Genomic DNA, 24,417 nt, shown 5'->3' with positions numbered 1-24,417 from the left:
AATAGACATTTCTATTTGAAGCAGAGGAAAATGATCAGGTTAGCCTATAAGCGCAAAGTCGTGCACATGCCAGAAACATGTATTAGTTTAACATTATAAGCTAGACAAGGAGCTGTGATCTGCTGAAAATGCTGTGTACATTTCCACACCAGGAACATAATGTGACCATTTCACAAGGGGAAACAATGACACATCAGCTATAAGTTAAAAAAAAAAAGAAAAGAAAAAAAAAAGAAAAGAAAAGAAAAGAAAAAAAAATTGGATTAAACAAAAAATGGATTATTGTTCTCTCCCTACATTTTTTTTCTTTTTTTTTTTTTTTAAACCGAGCAATAACTTCAAAAGCATTGTACAAGACATTGTTATAGGAAGAAATGAGTTTGTATAATACACGTAATTGGAATTCACGGTTAAGGTTATACAGTCAGTAAACAAGCATTCTATATTTGGGTCTGACAAACAAAGCTAAAAAATGTAACCATCTTTACACAGTAAATTAAGGTTACTGGTCGCACACAAGAACAGAACTGCTTGCGCGGGAAGGAAACAGGAAACAAAAGACTTCAGCTCCAATGCCAGTATTCATAGTGTTTGCTTTTGCACCTTTTTAAAATTCTATATACAAGCAATAATTCATATACTCAGCAAATGGCCCATTTGTCAATAATTTAACAATGAATCCTTTCTGTTGGGAGTACTCGGTCAAGTGAATGTGGTTGCAGATAAGGCAGGTGAAAAAATGGCTTTTAAGGCCCATTTCTAACAGATTGCATTACAAAGCAGGGTTTTTAATTCTCTGTAAAAATTGGACAAAACATTTCCCCTCTGACCAGCAGTCCCACTTTTTTTTTTTTTTAATTTCTATTCACATTGCTTTTCCTCACTTTGAACACTGATTCCATATTTGTATGCAATAAAGTACATAATTACATATTAACCATAGCTTAAAAGCAGAAAAAAATAAACACATCTCCTGGACTGACAACACACATGATTATCATCCCTACGTGTGACACTGCAAAGCATTTAGTTGACACAGATCAAATATTGCCCCTCACATCCTAAAAGGGTTTTTTTTTTTTGGGGGGGGTATTTACCTCTCGTAACCCGGTTTTTAGTTGCTCTGGGAGCGGCTCAGTTTGTGAGCTGGGGCCTCTGTTAGGGGAGCTACACGTACTGTGGTAGTCCAGCAGAGTGAAGAGGGGCTTGCTAAGGCCGAAGTCTTAGACCCAGTGCTCTTCCCACACCCACACTGCTTCTCACTGTGTGCACGACGAGGCAACATCCACCACTGCGTGTGGAGCTGTGGTTTTCCTCCGCTCACAGTATGATGACCTCTGCCCCAATTTAGCCACGCACAGATGAGTGGACAATAAGAACACCATTTACATGGATTATATTAGTCTTTATTTAAACTGTTATTCATCTCACACATTAGATAATTGCATTTCAAATTGTTATTCATCTGTCTATGTATCATGTCATTATGAAATTCCTTTGGTCCTTCAATAAATAAAACTAAGATATCATATACACATTTATTCTTTATACAATTTCATACAGTTAAAAGGAAATTATGTTGGTCTAGTATCAGCTAAGGTGAACGTGAATTAAAAACCCTTAAATAAGCCTTGCTGCTATAAAATTGAAAGAACAATTGTCTTCTATTAACTATTGCAATATTGTTTTGCCTTCAATGACAGGAGTCTTAAATTAATACAAATAAAAACAAGTCAATTGAATTGTCAATCTTTGTAAATTGTGTCTCTGCACTCGTTTTCTGGGTGGACTTCAGGACCACAACAAAAAAAAAGAAAGAAAGAAAAAAAAAAAAAAAGAAGATATTGACTCACAACAGTTTGACACAACAGGTCTATTTTTACAGTTCGATATGGTTTTACCAAGTGGAACTGCTTGTAACCATCATTCAGTCACAACAGAAAATGCTCTTGCTCCTCAAGAGCTGAGAGGACAGCTCTGCCTTCAGCCAGAAAACTCAATATTTAAGTACCAAATGCAGAAAAATATTGACAGCTTTTAGTGTTTTACACAACAGCCTACACTGTACAGTTAAAGACATAAGATACTGTATAAGAGATCTGCTATAGCATACTAAATCATAGACAATCTAGTTGAAAAAGTCAGGTGTCTGAACTTCAGGTGACCTTCTTCTGATGCACAATAACCTGTACAGAAAAGTAGAGGGACCTGATGGCGGTCCTGACAGTGTTCAGAGTGAGACAGTGTTGTTGTTGAGAAAAGTGAATGAGAATTTGATTCATAAGCACTTTGTCACATTGAGCGAATGGGCAATCCCAGATCTGCAAAACCGCTTCACAGTGTATCTAGCACCAGTGTGTGTGTGTGTGTGTGTGTGTGTGTGCGCATGTTGTGTGTGTTGTATGCGGTGTTTTGTGTTGTCCTATCGTTTTTCAGACTGTAGTAAAAACACTGAAGGAACGATCGATCTGCAGAGCTACACAGCAAAGCTTCAACATAAAAAGGAGAATATCAAAGTATACAGGTGCAACACGTAATAAATAAGGGTAATAATAGTTTTAAAGTTATTTAAAAAAGTGGTGGTTATTGTGCCCAGCGGAGAATTCTTCTTTACAAAAACAAAATGAAAACAAAAAAAACAAAAAAACAAACAAAACCAAAAAGAAAGTTGACTTGGCTTCACATCCACATACAAATATAAAACAATACATACAAGTGTCTGGATGCTACTGGGGAGGGAGTGGAGGGAAGGACTGGGGGCGTTATTCCGTGTAGGCCAGCTCTCCTTGCCTGTGCCACGGGTGTAGCCACAAGGGAAGTTCGCCAAGCAGGATGTTTGTTTTCCCTAAAAGATGCTGCTGCACGGTTCCTCTCGGCATCCAGGGGAGATCATGGAATGGAGGCAGGACAGCGATGGGAAAGGTGAAATCTCTCCCCCTGTGGGATCCGTAGTGTCCAGAAACATGGGAAAAGGGGGGAGTGGTGCAAGGGTGAGGATGGGTGGTGAGGAGCGGGATCTCAGAATGATTCGTCATGCCCCACAGAGAGATCCCCTTTTGGGGTGGAGGCGCGCGACGAACCCTTGTCCATGCTCTCGGAGCCGGAGCTCTGGTGCTGCTGTTCAGAGCCCGCGCTGGACGTGATGGTGGATGAAGATGTGGAGGAGGAGCGGGTCTTCTCCTTAAAGTCTGTTATGATCACTGTGACGTTCCCTACGGTGATAGCCAACTGCTGGGCAGTACTCCGGTCAATGTTCTTCAGTTTGGGCCTGAGGAGAAGAGACAGAGAAAAACAAAATATTAATAGCCAGAATTGCCAACTACAATATGTGCATCTCAGCAACAACAATGGGAGGCTTCCAGCACTGTGGGGGTGGTTACACTAAATTGCTCAATTCATCGGGTGACACATGCACAGTCAGAACAAGTGCATCAAAAGTGAGAGTGGGTGTTTAGTGTAAAAGATCATTTGTGAATCAGCTGAGCTTTCCCACTAACCTTGTGCTAGATGAGTTTCTCTGACAAGAATTACTGCGTAGTCACAGAACTTAAACCATGTGTTCTGTGAAACACATGCAGAGCAGGAGAGTGGGCTACGCACCTGGAAATGTGAGAGTTCTTGTTGGTCTTGGTTGCTGATTTGCCAGACTGTATGCTGTGTTTGTCACTGGGTGAACTCTGATGGCTGTCTGATTTGGGTCTGGAGGAAAACAGATACACACGAGTGAGGACTCATATCAGCAAAGCACACATTCAGAAACACACGTTGTGACCCGTGTGCTGACCTGGTCTTTTTGCTGCTGGGTTTCTTCGTCACAGCTGGGCTGATGTCCTTCTCTCTGTCAGGTTTGTCTTTTATTGGCTGCTCCTTGTCGCTCTTGTCCTTCTCAGGGGTGTCTCCCTCTGGCCTCACTCTCTCTGGACGTTCAACCTGTGGGCGTCCTTCTCCGTTGGCTCGCTCCCCTTCGCCCTCCGGGCGCTCCTTGTCTGTACGCTCGCTCCTCTCTCTCCGCTCCTTCTTGGGTGGGGGAGGCATTGGGTACTGCTGAGCCACCTGCTGGGCAACCAGCTGGGAGTTGATCCGGGGTTTCCTGTGGAGGAGATCCAAGACACAAACATGGATTAGCCTTGTAGCAGAGCTGTGAACTGACTTTGGCCACGCACGAACGTGGTCACACTATAGCTGACAAAGAGAGGTGACTGAACCTAGAGGTCAGTGGGGAAAAGCTTGCTGCTCCCAGCTGCTGCACAGGCAGGTTTGTGCAGCAGCTTCTTGGTGGAGCAGCTCTATTTTAGGACTAATCTCATTAGCTCACGGCTGTAATAAAATGAATGCACAGGATCACAAGGTGGGACGTTTGCAGCACGTCACTTAGGTCCCCTAATCTGATTACTGTAGGGTTGGCCCAATTTGTCACAGATTGACATTCAGTTGGACATGGTATTGCTGCTCCACTCACTGAGCTCACCAGCGACCACAGAGCCCTCTTTTATAACTCATTTGAAAACACAAATAATCACAAACCACAGTCTGAGTGAGCATTCTTATTCAGCTGAGACAATAAACACAAGGAAGATAAATGTCACAAGCAACTTCTAATTACCCAGAGAGGGAGGTCCACACAAAACCATTTGTTTCTGCAAACAGCTCTTCTGTGGTGTCGCACCACTGAACTGCTGAATAGGGAAGTTGTGAGCTAAAATGCTAACCCAAAGACTGAGGGCCTGAGCCAAAACACACACCTGCTGCATAATGAACATCAGCTGGCAGCATCTGGGGGGAAGCAAAAGAGGACCTCGGGGAAGAGGGAAAGATGGCTGTAGTCTTCCAGAGACTCAACAGAGACCAAACTGCAGCCAGCAACACAGATATTCACAAGCCAGCACTGGGCAAGCGTGGTGAGGAGTAAACCACAAGTACGATCACACACACAAACATGCACTTGAAAAGCTTAGCGTGCAAACAAACAGCCTGGCACAGCTTGATGGCTGCTGAGGAGCCCTTTCAACAGGAACGAGTTCTACTAGCTAGATGTGTATACCTAACCTTTGCAAAACCTCATCTAATCTTGGCAGGAAGAGGGTTTTCTTTTGTAATATTCCAGCAGAGCAGTTAGAGATCAAGGATCTCTAACTGCTTTAGGAGATCTGTGGTCAAGGAGGGAGCCTTGAAAGTTTGAGAAGCTCTGTTGGTCTAAGTATCAGTCCAGATAAACAAGGGTTACTGCTGGAAAATGAAGCTGTAGTGTGTCAGACTGATTTAAGTGGCTTGCTGTAGAGAGTGGTTTTCAGACAGCCACTTAAGTGGTGAGCCTCAGCGTTTCAATTTAGCAACATCATATTGCCAGTCCTGTTACTCTTGTTTCTGCACTTAAATCCTTGCACATCTTTCACAATTGAATCTCCGCTCACAAAGTCTGACAACCTTTTAGTAGCCTGCCACTTATAAACTCAGAGCTGTGTCCATCTTTTCGGTTTTCTGTCGATTCTCTCTCCAATCCGCAACTGCTCCGTCAAGCTCGTTTATTCTCCTCCTGCTGCGAACTATAACAGACAGAGAGGGAAACCTCTTTGAGAAGAGGGTGGGGACTTGCAGCTGATCAGAAGGCAATCAATTGGGGTATAATAGAGCATGATGTTGTAATGCTCGCACTACATTCCAATCAATATAGCAGCTGTGCTGAATGCTGATGAGCCCTGGGCTGTTGATCTGGGATCCATTAGCTGCTGCGGTTTTCTGGAGCCCGTTTCCTTTCTCTTCCTACCTGTGCGGCCTCCTATTTGGAATTTTCCGTGGGTGAAAATTAAAGTTGGGAGAGATCTCATCTTTATAATTGCCAAGCCTATCCTATTCCCATCAAACAATTCCATTTCAATTTAGAGTAATTACTTCCCATGCTGAGTATGAGAGGTCCTGCTTGGGAAAGCCAAACTAAACTCAGCCAAGCGCTTAAATACATAAGTAATAAATTGACACTACATAATGTGTGTCATAACTCCAAGGAGATATAGCTTTTTTGATGACATTAACAAAAATTCTCACATTTGATTTTCCCTGTCCCATCTCTGCACAATGCAGCTCTCTCTATGGGAATTCATCAGATCCCAGAAGTACCACTGAATTCCTGATTCAGTATCACCATCAAGTAGAAAATATGCACAGTGAAGAACATATGAGAAAGTATTCAAGGTTTTCACTCACCCACATACATCCTGATGAAAAAAAAAAAAAAAAAAAAAAACCTGCTTTTCTAACCCACTGCCATGAGTAAACAGCATCTAACGGGACCAGAAATCATTCTGTTTGGCAGCGAGTGCTGTGAGTCAAGGAGGTGGTGAATGAGTGAGTGACTGATAAGCCCATTGCTGTGTTGATGCCCTGGTCAGAGCTTGAGATTTGTGTCAGCAGCCGTGGTGGTAGCAGAAGCTGTCCCTGCTGGTTAGGCAGTGATTCAGTGCCAGCTGTAAGTCAGCCATGAGCTGCTGCTGGCATGACAGAGCCACTGCTCTCCTTACCCCATTATTTATTCACTGACCATACATCATGACTGTGCACTGCGCTGCTCCGTGGCTCATTAACATGGCATTCTGCATGACACTATGTGTGTGCTACTGGATTTCATGAAATAACAGTGGCCCTGAAAAAGTCTCCTGCTTAAAATCTATTACAGTTCATTACTCAATTATTCCACATTGTTGAACATAGAATGTTCCAATTAAACTACAACATTGCTAAAAATGAGTTTTACAGCTGAATATTCAAATCAACTAAGAACTGTGTATTTAGCACAATAGAGAATGGATACTGGGAGTAGGACCAGCAGTAAACCCCAGGGTCCAATTGCAGAAATTGCTACAACCTCCCACTGCTGCCAATATATTCCTGTGAAACTGTGTGTGTGTGTGTGTGTGTAGGTGTCAAGTGTGTAAAGCCTGCTGTTGAATCATTTCCCACTGTGAGGGCTTACAGCATATTACCTCCCCTTCGCACAACAATAGGCTGTGATTGACAGCTCCTCCTTATGCTTGCCCTGAAATTCCACCATCTGGGGGAGGGAGGAATGGAGAGCCTCCCTCCGCGGGATGCCCTGAAATAACTATCATCATGCTTAAAAGCTCCTAATTCAGTCAGACTGACACCCATAGTTAGACCGCTCCACTCAGCCTGAACTGTCACACAGACAGACACACCTCTGCTCAACTGGCGCTCTCGCTGGTCAGGAGCAGCCGATACTTCGCAGCCAAGAGCAAAAAACTGAGGCTGCTGTTTCAGAGGCAACGCTTTCTACAGAAACCAAAAACAATGAGCCTGAGCACTAAAGAGACTAATGAAGAGAGGGATGGACTGTGATATACACAGAGAGAGAGAGAGAGAGAGAGAGGGAGGAAAGCCCTCATTAACACAGCTCTTTTATTTGAAGTGTTGTGTGGAGGACAAGCAATTATTTCCTGCCAGGCTGAGTGAAAGCAGTAGCAGACAGCTGAGCGAAAAAGAGAGACAGAGACAACTAAGAGACAACAGTGTTCTTCGGCCAAGGCCAGCCCGCTAAAGAGCTCAGACTATTAAACGTCACCCTCACTCATATATCACTGCAGCTCCTTTTCTTCAGTCATCTACAAAGTTGTTCTGCAGCTTGAATCCTGTATGCACTCAGGAGCAACCTGGGTTTCTCCACTCACAGCTCAGATACTACATTTCCACCACCGAGGTGCCAGTGCTCATGCCAGTGCTCGTGTTGGTTTTAATGAATGGGCGAAACCCTTAAAAATGGCCCTGCGTTTCCACCGCGCTTTACCAACTGACTCTTTACGTATGAGTGTGGGTGGATCCTCATCTGGACATGGAAGCCAAAGGGTACAAACGTGGGAGAACACGCTGTTGTGCTGCAAACATATTTTACGGTTTAACAAAAGTACTGCAGCATCTGTGTGTGCCACAAGGTAAACAGACAGCGATTACGAGCAAGACGACAAGTACGCACTTTGCATCCTTTTATCTGTGATATGAACTGATACAAAGCAGCAAGTTCAGCCTTAGGGCCCAACCTAATTCGCATCGCTTTCGTCACACGTTCTTGGTTCCAGACCAGCTAGCTTGCGGTGCCAGAGTTGAACCCGTTTTTCGGCCGAGCACTGAGTGCGTTCGAGGTGGAAAAAACACTGAAGGTTCAAATACTGGCATCGGCACCCGGTTGCTGGAAAAAGGGCCAAAGACTACAGAGCCTGAGTCTACAGCACATGGTTCAGATTCTGCATGTGAGAATGCCACAGGGGCTTTAGATTGATCATAGAGTGACCCTGTGATGCACTGGCGATCAGTGAACTAGTGATTAGGGACGTATTCAACAAGAGATAATCTTTATCAATAATTTAAAAAAAAATTGTACCTTTACCATAACTGATTAATTGGTGCACTCTGTTAGCCATAATTTTTTCTGTTTTGATGAGAGAGGAGGCTTTACAACCAGTTTGGTCTGCTTGTAGCTGCTGCAGTAAAAACACAAAATATGCAAATTCAAAAATGTTCACACTCAAAGCAAACAAGTTGGCATACATGATGTGACATGCCTGTGGTATGCAAACTGCTTGCAAAGTTTACTTTCAAGTTTTTGGATAACCCTTAACAAAATGCTGCTGCTCTGATAAGAAAAGTAACAGATTCATCCTGCAAGCCAATTACTCCCTTTTCTTATAAAAATAACACTGGCAACTGTGTGACCAATGAGAGCGTATGAAAGCACATTTGTCAACAATTCCGTTATGCTTAGAGCTTTCTGTAGAACTGCAATGCTGTTTCCCTCCTCTGATAAGAGAAAACAGAGCCCAGAGGTGGCCGTGCTGCCCTGAATTAGGTTTACTATTAAGGTGGTGTATTTGTTTGCATGGTCTCATTCTACAGTTTAATGCTTGACAGTCTCTCCAGACAAGAACTTCACGGCTCCTGCCTACTAAACTGTTGTGTCTGCTAGCTAACAGGGCTGCAACAATTCATCGACATAATCGATGACGTTGACTATAAAAATTAGTCGATGCGTCATATTCTAAAACCAACCAATGATATTGTAACTACAATACACTACAGGAAGATACGGGGGCAGTATTGCCTCCATTGTCTGACAATAACAACAATACTAACAAAGAAGAAACTAACATGAACAACATAACGATGGTGGAACAGAGAGGTGTGTGTTTGTGTGTGTGTGTGTGTGTGTGGGGGGGGGGGGGGGGGGTATATAGGCAGGGTTCTAGCCAGAAAAATTTAACAGGCCAGCACTATCGGATGGGGGTGGGGGGAACCGGAGGACCACTTGATAGTACTAATGGCTGTACCACTAGCTAACTGTGACAATCGCAATTCGTTCAGGTGGCTAACAGCAGAAATTATAAGCCCGGCATAACAGTACCTCAGTAAGGCACAGCGTAAATATATAATGACCTCTAAAACAGGATGTTCATAAGAGGACATCCTCAGATGTTTTGTCCAACCAAAACCTAAATGCTTTTGTCCAACATATTCACAAAAACTATCAACATTTCGCACAATTTCCACTTTACCTGTTTGTTTTGTAACTGTAGTGTTATTTCACCGCAATTTGCAGCCTACCACTGGGTGCGGCCATTTTGGTTCGCATTGTGAATGTGCATCATGATTTTCCCGTTCACACGAGCCTTCACAGGGCTACAGAATGCAAAATTGTGACCAGCATGGAAGTGAGGGGGAAGAAGAGGAAAATGGGAGCTTTCCACAAGCTTTAGGAGTGCGTTTATGGGAATTTTTGACCATTCTTCCACAAGTGTCTGTGAGGTCAGACACTGGTGTTGGACAAGAAGGCCTGGCTCACAGACTCTGCTCTAATTCATCCTAAATGTGTTCTATGGGGTTGAGGTCAGGATTTTGAAGGCCAGTCAAGTTCTTCCACACCTAACTCGCTCAGCCATGTCTTTTATGGACCTTGCTTTGTACACTGGTTGGAACAAGAACAAGCCATTCCCAAACTGTACCTACAAAGTTGGGAGCATGAAATTGTCTTGAAATGTCTTTATATGCTGAAGCATTAAGAGTTCTTTTCACTGAAACTAAGAGGTTGAGCCCAACTCTTGGAAAAACAACCCCACACAATAATCCCCCTCCACCAAACTTTACACTTGGCACAATGCAGTCAGACAAGTACCGTTCTCCTGGCAACTGCCAAACCCAGACTCGTCCATCAGATTGACAGATGGACAAGCGTGATTTGTCACTCCAGAGAAAATGTCTCCACTGCTCTGGAGTCCAGTGGCAACATGCTTTACACCACTGCATCTGACGCTTTGCATTGTGTTTGGTGATGTAAGCCTTGGATGCAGCTGCTTGGCCATAGAAACCCATTCCATGAAGCTCTCTACACACTGTTCTTGAGCTAATCTGAAGGCCACATGAAGTTTGGAGATCTGTAGAGATTGTCCTCTGCAGAAAGTTGGTGACTGCGCACTATACGCCTTAAAGGGCACGTATCGTGTTTTTAAATCCTTCCTTTTCATATGTAAATCATTCACTTGTGGTCTATATTAAGTAGAACTGCAATGCTTTGGTCCGAATTCCTCGTTACTGTAGCTTCACAGACCCCTCTTTTACACCTTTTTGACGTGCGTCTTAGAGCAGCTCGTTTTGGTGCGGTCTCTTTAAATGTGAATGAGACATTTCACACCCCGCCCCCCCCTCCAGGTCACAGAGCATTTCACTCCACCCCATTCAGTCATTTTTTTAGTTTGATAGCAGCGACACAATTATCTACCGGCAGAGAAACAGGAACTTCAAAGAGACTCTGATGCTGAGGGGCGATGTGGGTTAATACACCCAACAACCAAACATTTTGACTTGTCTACTTGCAACTTTGGCATTACTGAACTTGGACTACAAAATCGCTGAGAAAAAAATGGCGGATTCACGAAATCGGTAAGCCAGATGTCCGTGCCCTTGTTTAACAGTTCCACAGCAAATACTCTGATGTAACAGATAAGAAAACAGCGAACAGAGAAAACTGAACAGATTGAAAAATATGACCCAAAAAGAATATAAATATATCTATGCAGCACCGGGACAGAAGGCATTTAAATTCCCTGCACCCCTGCACACACAAAGTACACAACAAAACGTATTTAAGGGCTAAAAAAGTGGATTTTGCATGATATGTCTCCTTTAAGATCTGCTGACCCTGCTTTATTTTAATTGCCGTCATTCTTAAGCGCTTCCACTTTATTGTAATACAACAAACAGTTGACTGAAATATTTACCAGTGAGGAAATTTCAGAACTGGACTTGCTGCACAGGTGGCATCCTATCATGGTACCATGATGGAAATTCACTAAGCTACTGAGGGCGGCCCATTCTTTCACAAATATTTGTAGAAGCAGTCTGCATTCCTAGGTGCTTGGTTTTATACACCTGTGGATGGAATTGATTGGAAAACCTTCAGTGATTTGGATGGCTGAGTGAATACTTTTGGCAATAAAGTGTACGTCCAATTATGGAATGAGTTCCCTGAAGAAGCAGCTGGATGATACTGGGGACCACCACAAAGAGTCCAGTTAAGCCTGCTGATAGGGCAACATGAGACAGAAAGGGCTGGGGCTACTTTCATATTTCATACTAACAGTTAGGGTGAACCATTGTGGCTAGTATTGGTTTCTTGGGTGTATGAAAAAATAAAAGAATGCAAACATTTGTTGCAAATTAAACTTTGGTGGCCATTTACATACCAGGCTATTCCATATAGATACCACAAAGAACGTGCCTTTTGACCTTACAGATCAAAGCATTACATTAGTATCATCTATCAGCAGAAACCCACAGTCCAGGTATTGAAACTGGAAGAAGTTGGTTCAGGGTCTCACTGTCTGAGTCTGAGTGAATTTGGTCTTGTTGCCAAGAACTAAGGCCATTTGAGATATTGCATTGACAAGAATGAGACAGAGCAGTAACCTGAAATAATGTTGCCGAACATAGCTATTCCTGACACACAGGCATAAATATGTGAAAATGGGACACTGAATATAATTTGATGGCTGTTAATATAGCTGCTAGCCCACCAAGATAAAGCCGATGTGTGGGAAACAGTGGCCTAAACTGACCCAAATCCAGCATTTACCTCATTTATTCTGAATTTAAATTGAAAAATTACAAATACAAAATCCACTGAACTGCAGAACCTAGGCTCCCAGTGATGAAATTCTGCACATGAAGTGACTGAAGCAATGTTGTCACCTCCAGCCATCCATGGGTAAAGTAATGTGTGTAAGTGAGTGTGCTGCAGAGGCCGGAGCACCTTAAGAGGAGCCTGGGGCTACAGCTCTTCTCGAATCATTCTCACTGCCCACCAGAAGCATTAAGCATTCATCCCTTCATCTGCTCCTTCCACTCAGGATTTTGAGCACTTAATGTTAGAGTCACTTCTTCCCCCTTTCCCACCCCACCCCCACATCTTAAGAGAAAGCAAGCAGCCAGAAATACTATTTTTATTTTCCAGTGGTATCTACATTACATTAGTTAAACTATGGGCTCAGCTAATCAGTAACTGAAGACAATAGCAATCACTGTTCAACATCACTAGTAACTATTGTCCTTAATTTACAACAACAAACCTGTGTTTAGTTTTCAGTCTGCTTTTACTTAATTCTACTTGGTGGGTGTGTGCATGTGTGTTCACAAATTAGATGAGCCACTACTAAATACAGGGAATATCTGGTTTTATTCAGTTTGCTTAAATCTATTTTTCAGTTGCACGTTTAAATGCATCACTTTGTCTTAGAACATAAAGCATAACTAGTTTTGTGTGATTTTATTAGAAAAACAAACAAACAAAAAAAAACAGAAGAAGAAAAAAAAAAAAAAAAAAAACACAGAAGAAGAAAAAAAAAAAAAAAGAAAAAAAAAAAAAAAGGTGGGATAAATCTCTCTTGGCAAACATTGTGATAGCTGGATAGCTGTCTGTCCCACCCCAGCCTGTTTCTGTTATGGGAAGTCTTGCAGGTACAGGTCGGGATGACAACAGTCCCATGCAGCAGAAGGCTTGTGTTCCTTGGGAGACCTCCACATGTATGTAACAAGAAAAAGACAAAGCTGGGCGCCAACTACAACCCACCGCTTAAACTGGACTGCGTAAGAGACCCTGAGATCCAGACACAAAGGCAGCTGCAGGCAACTACTAATCCTTCCCCAGGTTCAGCTACGAAACCTTGAGAGTTTTACTTCCTTTAAACTGATCTTGCTGACTGAAGGCTCTCTTTTAGTCATCCTGACTCAAGCTGTAAATAGAGTGAGTTTGGGCTCTTGGGGAGGGGGGTCAAAGTGCACCGCTGTAAAATGGTTGTGCTTAATTTATAACAAGAAAAGCTTCATAGAAAAAAATTTCACACAAGAGTAACTATGTTTAACTTACTAAATTCATAACTGAGATTAAAATCTGATTCATTGCCTTACTGAAAACATTAGCAAGTGTCCTGTATTTTCTGCATTTTTATGTGCTTTAAGTAGCTAAAGATTTACTATTTTCTAAACTACAAATATCATTTGTAGTTATATACAGTATATATTCAAACTTTATATTTTTATTGTGGATCTGGTCTCAGTTTCAGAACTACAGAAACATTACACCTCTAGTCTATGAAAAAAAAAAAATTCTCATGGTGCTCTGTGGATCCTCCACAATGTTTCTATCAAATTTTCTTAGGTGTTCTATATAGACAGTGGGTTCCTGGAGGCACTGCTACTCCGTACCTTTTCCTCATACAACAAAAAGAACAAGAAATGGCATTCCATTACTACAGCCTATGCAAAGAAATTCACTGAAATCACTCCAAGATGTCTCAACTTTTCTCCAACAACTGTAAGTGTTTTGCATCATGCTGGCTGCTGGGAGTATGCATTTCTGCTTCTCCCAACAGGCTTAAGAGTCTGACTGTATACCTTTGTGTGTTTTTGTGTGAGCAAAAAAGAAAAGATGGTCTATGATGGACACATTTAAAGCAGAGAAGTCTAATGTATGAGCATGAAATACTTTATCTTCACAGTAACAAGTCTTTCCACAACTGACCTTTCAGGATATGAGCAGTCTGGCATCAAGCAGACTGACAGCAAGTCATTAGTAAAAGCACTGAGCACATATGAGCGCTCTCCATCAGCAGCGCTGTCACATTGCTCTGTATCACTCATTTGTTTTTCTCCTCTCTATCATTCTCTTTGTTCTCTTCCCCCACTTGCTCATCACTTTCACCTCATGCACCCCCCCCCCCCCCCCCCCCCCCCCCCCCACCACCACCACCACCGCTCTAAATCCTGCAGCCTTTAAGTAGGCCTACTTCACCTCACTTCACCGCTCTCCTGTTGCTTTGTGAGAGTTATCTGTCATGTAGACCTGATTACTATATTATCACTGCTGTCCTGTCATATTCTTGCCATTTCTCTTTAGCATAAACAAAACCTGGAATTTCCTCAGCAAATCATCATGCACTGCCAGAGGGGACACAACACCCTCACAGTAGGCTCGTGTTGTACACAAGAGGAACAACAGTTATCAAGCAAACAAAAACAAGATGTGAGGGAAACCTGACACCAAGAGGTCAAAGGTTCTGCTAAGTACTGCAGCCAAGACTCTTTCTGCAGGATTTATTATGCACTACAGTCTGGGACTTGGCAACAACGACCAAACAACAAGATCAAATCACTAGTAGAGTGGTCAATTCCTAATTCACTCTCAAACTCATAAGTAAATTCTGCTGTTCTCTTCCTGTGGATGAATGGTGCTGCTTTTGGAAACAGAATAGGCTGTCCAGTCTTTCTCCTCTCTGGGTAATGATTTGCTTCACTCTACTCTATCCCCTGGAGACTCTTGGGTGATTGAGCACATCCCCCTTACAGCCATACCCACTCTCTTAACACACACACATAAATGTCCAGACGCAAAACTCCCCTTCTGTCCCTTTACTGGTCTGTTTCTCTACTTGTCCTCTTTTGCCCTCTTCTCCTTACTTACACTTAACAACTCCCTTGCTCCCTCTCTTTGTCCTCGTATGCTTTCTTTCCTGTATTTTCCAGACGACTCTTTGCTCCCTCACTGTCACACTCATTTTCCTGCCTCATCTTTTTCCTGAATGGGAGGAGCCCCCGGATTCAACAGCTCTCTCAACATTTCTCTGTTTTGTCAGATTGCCAAATTGGCTATTGTATTTAATCACTCACACACTGCCAAATCCCATGAAGTAATTAAGAACTTTTAAATCCGGCAATTAACAAGTAAAGATTAGGGCTACCCGCTCATGCTCAGGGCTTTGGTGCAGATGCTGATAATGCTGGATAAGCAAAAGCAGTTTCCTCTGAGTGGGGGCTGCTGTGGGGGCTGGGGTGGGGAAGTGCAGATATAAATTGAGCGCCCTCTTATGTAATTCCATTATTCCAGACAATTTGCCTTAATATGACAGCAGGAGAATCCACGCATTATAATGACTATTTCATCATAGCAAAACACAGACAAAGCACACACACCGAGACATATGCAAACACAGGCACACATTGAAATCATTTTCCAACAATTATGCTCCCTCAACACACACACACACACACACACACACACACACACACACACATACACAAACACTTGTAGCCTCTTTCCTTTTTGTCCCTATATTAAAGATTTTAGACCTAGATATAATTTATATTCCATCCATTCTGATTCTTCTTACAGTAAAGACAGTAACTGAAAATGGTTTACTTAAATACAACGTGTTTTCAACAGCCATAAGACACAACAGAAGGTAACATAAGATAAAGCGGACTGGAGAAAACTTACTTGTTTTCACTCAGAGCCTCACCTGTTAATTTGCAAAACAACAACAACAAATAAAAGAGTTATTGTGTTATTTGATTTAGCTAAAAACAGCATGTACTAAGAGTGACACCTTCACCTGTTCAAAGAGTTTATATTTAAAGTATAAGCACATCACTTTTTTTTTTTAACTGGCTTTTCGGTTACTTAGATTTATTACTTCAATATAGATTATTTACATTAATTTCAACCATCTTTATATCATTTAAAAAATTTTTACAAGCAATTTTGTCTGAATTTATCCATCTGCTACAAAAATTTAAAAATCCCGCCCCCATGTTGATGATGTATTACAACGTATTCGACAGTGGATCTCAAAATAGATCATTGTCAAGTTTCTTGTGTTTCTGCAATATCTATTCGATTCACCTATTCAAAAATGATTAAGCGAGCAAGAAAAGATGGGGGGCATATATTGTGGTGCTTGGAAGTGTGACAAGTCAAAGCTAAAGGTCAATACTGGGGTAACTGAGGGGACTTGAAGGTTTTGTGCTGCACATTTTGACAAATCTGCAGTATCAAGCCTGCAGTACATACGATATTCACAGACAAAAAATACGGAGGCTGCAAAAGAAAACTTGCTGGTTGAAAAAGCTCATCCAAACCTGGGACTAATGCCAAAAAAAAAAAAAAAAAAAATCCAGTGCATGGGACATTAAGGGTATTTCGAACACAGCATAACCCCCCAGGCCCAGCAAGTCAGCTCCACGCCTAAAATAAGAAGCGCAGTTGCCAAGAAAAACAAAAAAAGGCTAGCCCTTCTGTCTATCCAGTGAGTGCAGATTGCCATTTACCTCATAATGCCAGGTGTGGAGCATCCACATATATTTACTCTGGAGGAGGCTTGAAACTTTGGGAAAAGAGTCTGATATGATGGGAGAGTCAAATCTAATTATACCACACCAAAATTCATTGTCAGGATTTTGCATGCCAAACAGAGAACAATCCTACTCTAGCCACCAGTTTGTTCATTCAGCTAGGCATGTTACAATCACTGCATCATAGCCTAGCAACAGAGTCCGAGCTAACCTGTTTGTAGCCTCGGATAATACGCTGAAGCGGTCAGCCAAAAACCGGGTTTCCGATCAAAAGAAGGTGTGTATTTTCCATGATTATTTTGCTATAATGTAGGAGGACTCCCCCTGGACAGCCTCTTTTTTGATTTTTTTCCATTCTGTCAAGTCTTTTGTATTGAACGATTGTTAAAACCTCACCAAAGTTAACATGTCAAAACACTGATGGCACATATGGACATCAATTTAAAGTACAGTGTATCACAAAAGCGAGTACACCCCTCACATTTCTGCAGATATTTAAGTAGATCTTTTCATGGGACAACACTGACAAAATGACACTTTGACACAATGAAACATAGTCTGTGTGCAGCTTATATAACAGTGTTAATTTATTCTTCCCTCAAAATAACTCAATATACAGCCATTAATGTCTAAACCAGCGGCAACAAAAGTGAGTACACCCCTAAGAGACTACACCCATAAATGTCCAAATTGAGCACTGCTTGTCATTTCCCCTCCAAAATGTCATGTGACTCAGTGTTACTAGGTCTCAGGTGTGCATAGGGAGCATGTGTGTTTTGTAGTTTTGTAGTACAGCTCTCACACTCTCTCATACTGGTCACTGAAAGTTCCAACATGGCACCTCATGGCAAAGAACTCTCCGAGGATCTTAAGAGACGTAGTTAATTAGGTGTAACTTCATTATTGTTTGTGCCATTAGTGTGGTTTTGGTATCAAAATGTAATTTTTTCCACGCTCTATCTGCACAGATTTCAGATATAACTGCAAAGAATGAAAATTTTTGTAACATACCTAATTCAACCTTTGGCTGCTGCTGGAAGGTCTCTTCTGAGTGGTTGCCAAGTTTCATGGAATTGTGACGAAGTACACCAGAGCTATTCTAAACTTAGTCAGGGGCTCACCTAAACGTATTTTCGCTAGCGCAACGTAATTATTGCTGTGTACATAGCGTTCTTAGCGCACTAGTGTGTTGTGTGGTATAGCTAGTATATCTAATCTGCTGACAATAAATAACTGCAACATTATCGGGAATAAACATGTTTATGCACATTTTTGTGTTAGAGCCCTGACTTCAGCTCAGGAGATGAGGCTTGAGGTGAGAAAGAAGAGGATGAGGTGGAGATGAGGGAGGAGAGCGCAGTGGTGGAGGACGCAGATAAAGCCCCAAGTGTAACATTGCGATTTTCCAGTTCATCATTGATTGAATCAACCAACTCATGAGTCGCTTTCACTTTGACTCAGAATTTTTGTGAAAAACATCTGATACATCGCTGATCTGCACACTGTTCATGCTGTTTTGTTTGATTGTATACACAGTAATGCGTCATCAATAAGAGACGGCACTCATGAGTAGTTTTTAGCAGATGACTGATTAGCGGGCATAAAAAAACTACTTCTGCTCATCAAATAATGTTATTTCTAGGGGTGATTTACAATGCATCTATGCAAAGTAGTACATTGGTAATGTGCTCATCCTTTAAGCTAAATGCTTGGAATAAAGATTTGGAAAATGAAATCTCAGCAGAGGATTAGCGATCAGCTTGTGTTATAAGATACACTTCAGATTAAAACACTATGATGGGTTAATTCAAACATATGTAACTGCTGCCAAGAGAAATTATTAAAATAAAAAGATATTCCTGACATATGTACTAAATGCACAGAAGGTAACACTGTTTCACTGTGTTTGGCAGTGCAGAGAGATTAAAACATTTTGGGAAGAGGCCAGAGTGACTTTTCTCAGAGCGATTACAACAAGACTCAAAGGTATTTTTACTTGGACTGTATCAAGAAAGACATGTTAAATATAACACAAGTGGCTTTATTTCTTTTAAAAGTGTGGTTTTAAAATTATTTATTAGCAGAGTTTCAGTGTTAACTTGCATGACCTTTTACAGCCAACCTTTTTAAAGGTTCAGGTTCTGCTGCCTTGAATGAGTCCAAGCATCAAAAAAGCTTTTGAAAAAAAAGCTTAAATTTCACATTTACATTTAACCTTTTTTCAAACTAAGACGCAGTAGTGCATTTTGCTTACGTGTCAGAGACACCCATTTATCCTGTTTTATACAAAGCAGAGATGAAAGCTACTTGAAATGGTTGACTACAGAGTGGAGATAACGGCGCAGCAGTCACAGACTGAGGTACCTCAAGACTTCCTGTGATCTCCACCATCAATCAACTTTAGAGGGCTCCTAATGGTTTCTCTCTAGCCCCCAGGGCTGCCAGAGGTACATACCAAACACAACCACAAAGCAAACTGATGTACAGCAACACAGTGTCACATTCACAGTGATCAGGTTCAGATGCCAGAAACATTTAAATATGATAGCAGCCACCACAAGGGATGCTAATGCAAGTCCTACTCCAATTACCAAAGAAGCGAGCACTGAATGCAGAGGCTGAACACCAGGGCTGCTTGGACTTGTAGATTAGCAGCAAGGTCAGGTGCAAAAAGCAGGGTGCTTTTTGTTTAAGAGTCAAGAGTGGCAGAGGGCACATTTAGCCTACTTGGGTATCATGTTTCATCAACGAGCTGAACTAGGTCAACAGGTTCGTTAGGCTGCACTCGCTGGGAAAGACAGGGGCCTCTCCCTGCATGCTGATGCCACAGCCGGAGTTTTGCTCTTGTTAACGCACATTTTTGCCTCCATTAGCACAAATCAGAGCTGAATAACTTTTCCTCCCACTCTCAGGGGACACCACCACCAGAGGGGTAGATAACGAAGCATGTTTGACTTAGCCAAGTTTTTTTCTGTGTGTTAGCTGGTTCAACTAAACCTAAAAGCACAATAACGGATATGTTGGCAACTATGTTAACCCAGGCTTTTTGCTTCACTCTCTTTGGTTACTCACATTAATGGGGCTGTCTGACGTGTCAATTGGCTCTTCATCCACACAAGTAACACAAAATAGATCAACTGTGCATGTTGCACAGATCAATAAATAGGCTACAAAAAGTATAATGGCACAAACCAAGCCAACACTGGTGCTGGAAATAATGCAAGAAAGCAATACAGCAGAAAAATCCCTCATCTTATTTACATCTGTATTTACGTATGAATTCACATCTCCACTCAGTGCACTCCCAGTGCTGGATTTCAATCTGTGATCCAACAGCTGCACATTAGAGCTCTGAAACATTAAAATTGACGCATTTAAACATCAGTGCATTCAGGTCTAACACTGTCTCATAGCCTAATGACAGATGTGGAAATCACTTGCTTTTTTCTGCATCATAGAGAAATCATTTCTACTAATTTAGAAATCCCATTGATAAATAACCTACAAATAAACTGATTAATTTTCTAGTCTGTGTTTTATGAGCTGTAATTCCAGCAGTGTAAAATGGTCTTGACAGCAAATTAAAAATCAACATCATAACATATATTCTGTCTGGATAACCAACTGAATGAACATCAATTCCTGTGACTATGCAGCACATTTTACACACTCTAACTTTACCACACGGCTTCCTTCTGAGGTGTTAGTATGACACAGCTCACCAGATTGCGCACTGTTTTTCTTGAGCAAAGAATCTATATCGCACTGACAGCATGTCCTCAGGGAAAGAATCAGTGACACTTCCAGCCAATTTTAAACTGAAATCCTGAATATAACCTGCACTGGACCAGGTTACATGCTTAACATAAGTTGCTACGGAGATCTAAGAAGGTAAAAAGAGAGCCGCATGTGTGACACTGAAAACTGACAGATTTTACTTTGTAGTACACCCCTCTGGTGTCTGGCTTAGCGCACACTGTGAGGGAAGGATGCATCAAATCCAACAGAATGAATTGTTCTGATATTGGATTTCCTTTAGGACAAGTTGTCAGACCCCCACCACCACAACTCAAAATGTAACTAAGAAATACATAGTTTATTAGCTGACTGCTACCTGTTGTACCAACACGACTGATGATGACCAGGACACAGAAAAGGAACACCGTGTTAAGAACCAGCTTATGCACAATCACCCTGCACAAAACGAGCTTTTTCAAACATGTTTTAAAACACAATCATGTCACACTGACTGCACAAATCAATACCCGGCCTCGCTTATCTTGTAGCAAACACAAATTGATGATCGAAATCAAACTTCAGAAGTGAGGAACTCTAATTAGCAAACACGTGTGTCCTCATGCATAAACACACATTCAAAGTAGAGCCCCAGATAAAAGCAGCAAGGCAAACATCCACACACAGCCTTAAGTGTAAATCATTTAGCTGAGAGCATTTTGCTTCGTCCTGAGCTTTGCCGGAATACATCAAACAGTGAAGAAAAAGACGGCTAATTAGTACTCATTAGAATAAGAGGCAGCCCCACAACTACACAGCTGCATTAATCAAAGGTTAACTATTCAGATCAAACAGGAATGTGTGACAACCGCACCAGTGATGTCATGTGCACCCGTTTACCAAACAGAGACAACTGGGCTGTTGCCAAAGCATGGGGGGGGGGGGGTGGCTACAACGCACTTGTCTCCGCTTCCTGCTTTCATGCAGCGTGCACAGCCTACATCATCAGCTGTGGTCTTAAACAACACGCTGCTGGGAAAAAGATCAGAAGGGGGAGGGGAGCCTTACAATTAAGACTGGGCTCAATCTTTTGGATTCTCAGCAAACAAGTCAAGTGTTTTCTCCCCATATGTGCCTGGAGTTTTCAGAGGAGCCGCTTATGGTAAAGCCACAGCTGTAAAGGTTAGATTGCAAGGGGACATGTGTCAACTAACCCACAAATGACTCATCTGTCTCTCCATTACCACCATACACAAATACAGGTCATGGCACACGCAACTTATCATCATAAACATTCCCCAGAACAGAGAGTAGGTGTGAGTGTACACAAAACCGAAAGGGAATCCCGTCAAGAAATTCGAGTTACTCGATGATTTCATCTCAGTTTCCCATAAGACAATGACTTCTACTGACATCACAGAGTTAAGAATAGGGGAAATGTCTGGGACACGCAGCACTGCTACTATAAATGCTGATATTAATCTAAAGAAATATCTAAAAGCATATATGGCTGAATTTGCTCACTAGATATGAGAATAAAAAACTCACTTCTGATTAATTACAGTTTTTTAGACTAACAACAAAAACTCATAAGATTTTCGCCATGTTCAAGCAACACACTAGTGTCACATAAGACCACGCTATACAATTTGATTGCCTTAAACTACTTGGCACAAGAGGAAAAAAAAAAAAAAAGTCGTATAGACTGAAATACCAAAAATCCTAGCTAATTACAACACAAACTTCCCATCGCTCTCGTGCACAATAAATCCGACTCGTCACAGTGTTAAATGTCCCTCTGCAATCCTACAGGTAGGTGAAAGGCGCGCGCGAACGCAAAACCACATTCACCTTGCATGACTCCATGAGATAAAAAAAAAAAAAAAAAAAAAAAAAAGACAGCCCCTTCGATGTTGCTCTGTGGATGCACCGTAGCTGAAAAGCCATCATCAAGAGCGGTCCCTCTTCTCCACCCCACCCCGGCCAGTGAAGCACGCAGCCTACCTAGACGGATGCATTTAAAAATAAAAAAAAAAGCAAAAAAAGCAAAATGCGATGTTTAGCCCGCGTAAGACGAGAAACTACAGATAATCCAGACATCGGCGGTTTGTGTTTGCAAAGACTGTCCATCAACAAGTCCCCATTCACTCACAGACAAATAGGCTGTCGATCAAAGTTGTCATTCCCATAAATTGCGATGCAATGCTGCTGCAGCCAGGCAGGGGGGAAACGAGACGCTCAGACGAGAGAGAGAGAGAGAGAGAGAGAGAGAGAGAGAGAGAGAGAGAGAGAGAGAGAGAGAGAGAGAGAGAACAAGCGCTACGTTACCTTGTGGATGTGCCCTTCCTCACATCGCAGATGCTGCATTTGAAAGCCTCAGCGGTGTTCCTGAAGGTGCAGACGCTACAGTCCCAGTAGCCGTCGTCAGCGGTCTGTTTGGCTTGTCTTTTTGGCCTTACAAACGAGACAAATGTTAAGGTCAAGTTAGTTTCTGAAATACCACAGATGTCATGTCACGAACATACAAGAAAGGGGATTGTGACAAACACAATCTGGTGTGTAATATACGAACTACTCGGCAAAGCACCAAGCATGGTGGTGTTGTCATTAATACTGGGTTCGAGTCCCGGCAGTTAAGCGCTCCTCGGTTAATAAATCTCCACAGCGGCGGAGCGAGCGACTATCCACAACGTCCGATTGTATCGCCAGCTAGGCTAGCAGGCAGGCAAGCATTGCTAAAAAATTTCGGCACCGAAGCTTAGCATGTCGGCTAACAAAACCAATATCAAACAATGCCCATTTCGACATTGTCCCTCCAAAAGGCTTCGTCGAGACGCAAGAGCGTTTCAGGGACTGCCAGGCGTATCCTCCGAAAAAATTCCCTTTGTCTGTTAAGTGACTGGGTTGTAGGGAGCGAGAAGCCGCCATAGTGACTGCACTATTCTAGCTAGCTGTGGCATACCAACTGAAAAAGGGAGAAACGATCCCCGTGTGAGAGAAACGCATCCAAATATCTAGCTCAAAACGCACAGAACAAGTCGAAATCGACAGCAAGCGGTCGAATTACCTGGTAGGGCTCTTTTTGTCACCCATGGTGAAGAATAGTCCTCGAAAATTAGAAGAAAAAGGGGCCTCCTTTAATTGTCAGAGTGTAGTAGGATCCAGATAGAGCCGCTGCTGAAGCTGTTGGCAGACAGGCTCCACTCAGCGCTGGCTCGAGGCACGGCACAGCGACTGACTGCACTTTCCCACGTGACCGGGAACAGCCAATCAGAGGCGGCATGGGTTTAAAAGTCTGGCTGGATGTTTAGTAGCTATTTTAATAACTACTACAGATATTTGACAGACCTCTCCTCAACCCACACGTACATATCTACAGATTGCACTGTTGCAGTGTTGATATCGCTTACAATTCTTGTGATTAAACAAATATACACAAAACTTGTAAAACACATTCAAAGTGTTTTAGAAGTCAAATGAGGATAGGAATGATATTAGGAAACGATAAAAGAAATAGCAAAATAAGATAAATTGAAGTTATGTACAGAGAAATAAAGAAACCACATATTTACAGGTTTGCCAAAGAGACAAATATGTCTTTTTTAAAACTTCTTATTAAAAAATGCAGCCATCAAGCTCTTAGAGAGGTGGATCTCTAATAACAATGAAAGATCTGCTCCATTTCAGTCAGTTTCACCCTCAACTTCACTAGGACTGTTTGCTATTAGTACGAGGGAGGAAGCCTGGGCACCTGGAGAGGAAGCTGCATGAACACGCAAACGTCACCATCGCCCTTTAATTGCATTATCCTTCAATTAATTCCTGCACTTAAACTTCATTCAAAAAAAAAAAAAAAAGATTTTCACATACATTATGCCCATTTAAATTTGCCCTGTTTAACATTGTCACAAAAAGTAATGTTCCTGCATGCAGCATAAGCTGTCTTTCATTGTGAATAGCCATAACGGGTAAATTCAACCTCAAGGACCGTTTTAGTCCAGGGCT

General features: G+C 42.1%; 1 protein-coding gene across 3 annotated transcripts; it reads right to left on the bottom strand.

Annotated features, from left to right (window-relative positions):
- Positions 1–307: 307 nt before the first annotated feature.
- On the bottom strand, positions 308–23,668 carry rybpb (RING1 and YY1 binding protein b). 3 transcript variants are annotated; one of them, XM_030730195.1, is made up of 6 exons: positions 23,480–23,668; positions 22,741–22,866; positions 3,785–4,090; positions 3,601–3,699; positions 3,140–3,268; positions 308–3,106 (listed from the first exon to the last, which is right to left on the bottom strand). In XM_030730195.1, exons 1-6 carry the CDS (start codon positions 23,503–23,505, stop codon positions 3,019–3,021), a joined length of 774 nt encoding a protein of 257 aa, XP_030586055.1. In that variant the 5' UTR covers positions 23,506–23,668; the 3' UTR covers positions 308–3,018. The 3 variants fall into 3 exon arrangements, with proteins under 3 accessions (XP_030586055.1, XP_030586056.1, XP_030586054.1); XM_030730196.1 differs by having other exon boundaries at positions 308–3,268; positions 3,785–3,867; positions 3,982–4,090; XM_030730194.1 differs by having other exon boundaries at positions 308–3,268.
- Positions 23,669–24,417: the final 749 nt, after the last annotated feature.

The sequence above is a fragment of the Archocentrus centrarchus genome, chromosome 5 (assembly GCF_007364275.1).
Source record: "Archocentrus centrarchus isolate MPI-CPG fArcCen1 chromosome 5, fArcCen1, whole genome shotgun sequence".
Lineage (NCBI taxonomy): Eukaryota > Metazoa > Chordata > Actinopteri > Cichliformes > Cichlidae > Archocentrus > Archocentrus centrarchus.
This window is presented reverse-complemented; position numbering and strand designations above follow the sequence as displayed.

What these genes read in the sequence shown, in the direction of transcription:
- rybpb (XM_030730194.1), bottom strand. Translation starts at nt 23,505, where the DNA reads ATGGGTGACAAAAAGAGCCCTACCAG. An exon ending in GACAAAAAGAGCCCTACCAG is followed by an intron (nt 22,867 to 23,479) that starts GTAATTCGACCG and finishes CTCGTTTGTAAG; the next exon opens with GCCAAAAAGACAAGCCAAAC. An exon ending in CCCAGCAGCAAAAAGACCAG is followed by an intron (nt 3,700 to 3,784) that starts GTCAGCACACGG and finishes GTTTTCCTCCAG; the next exon opens with ACCCAAATCAGACAGCCATC.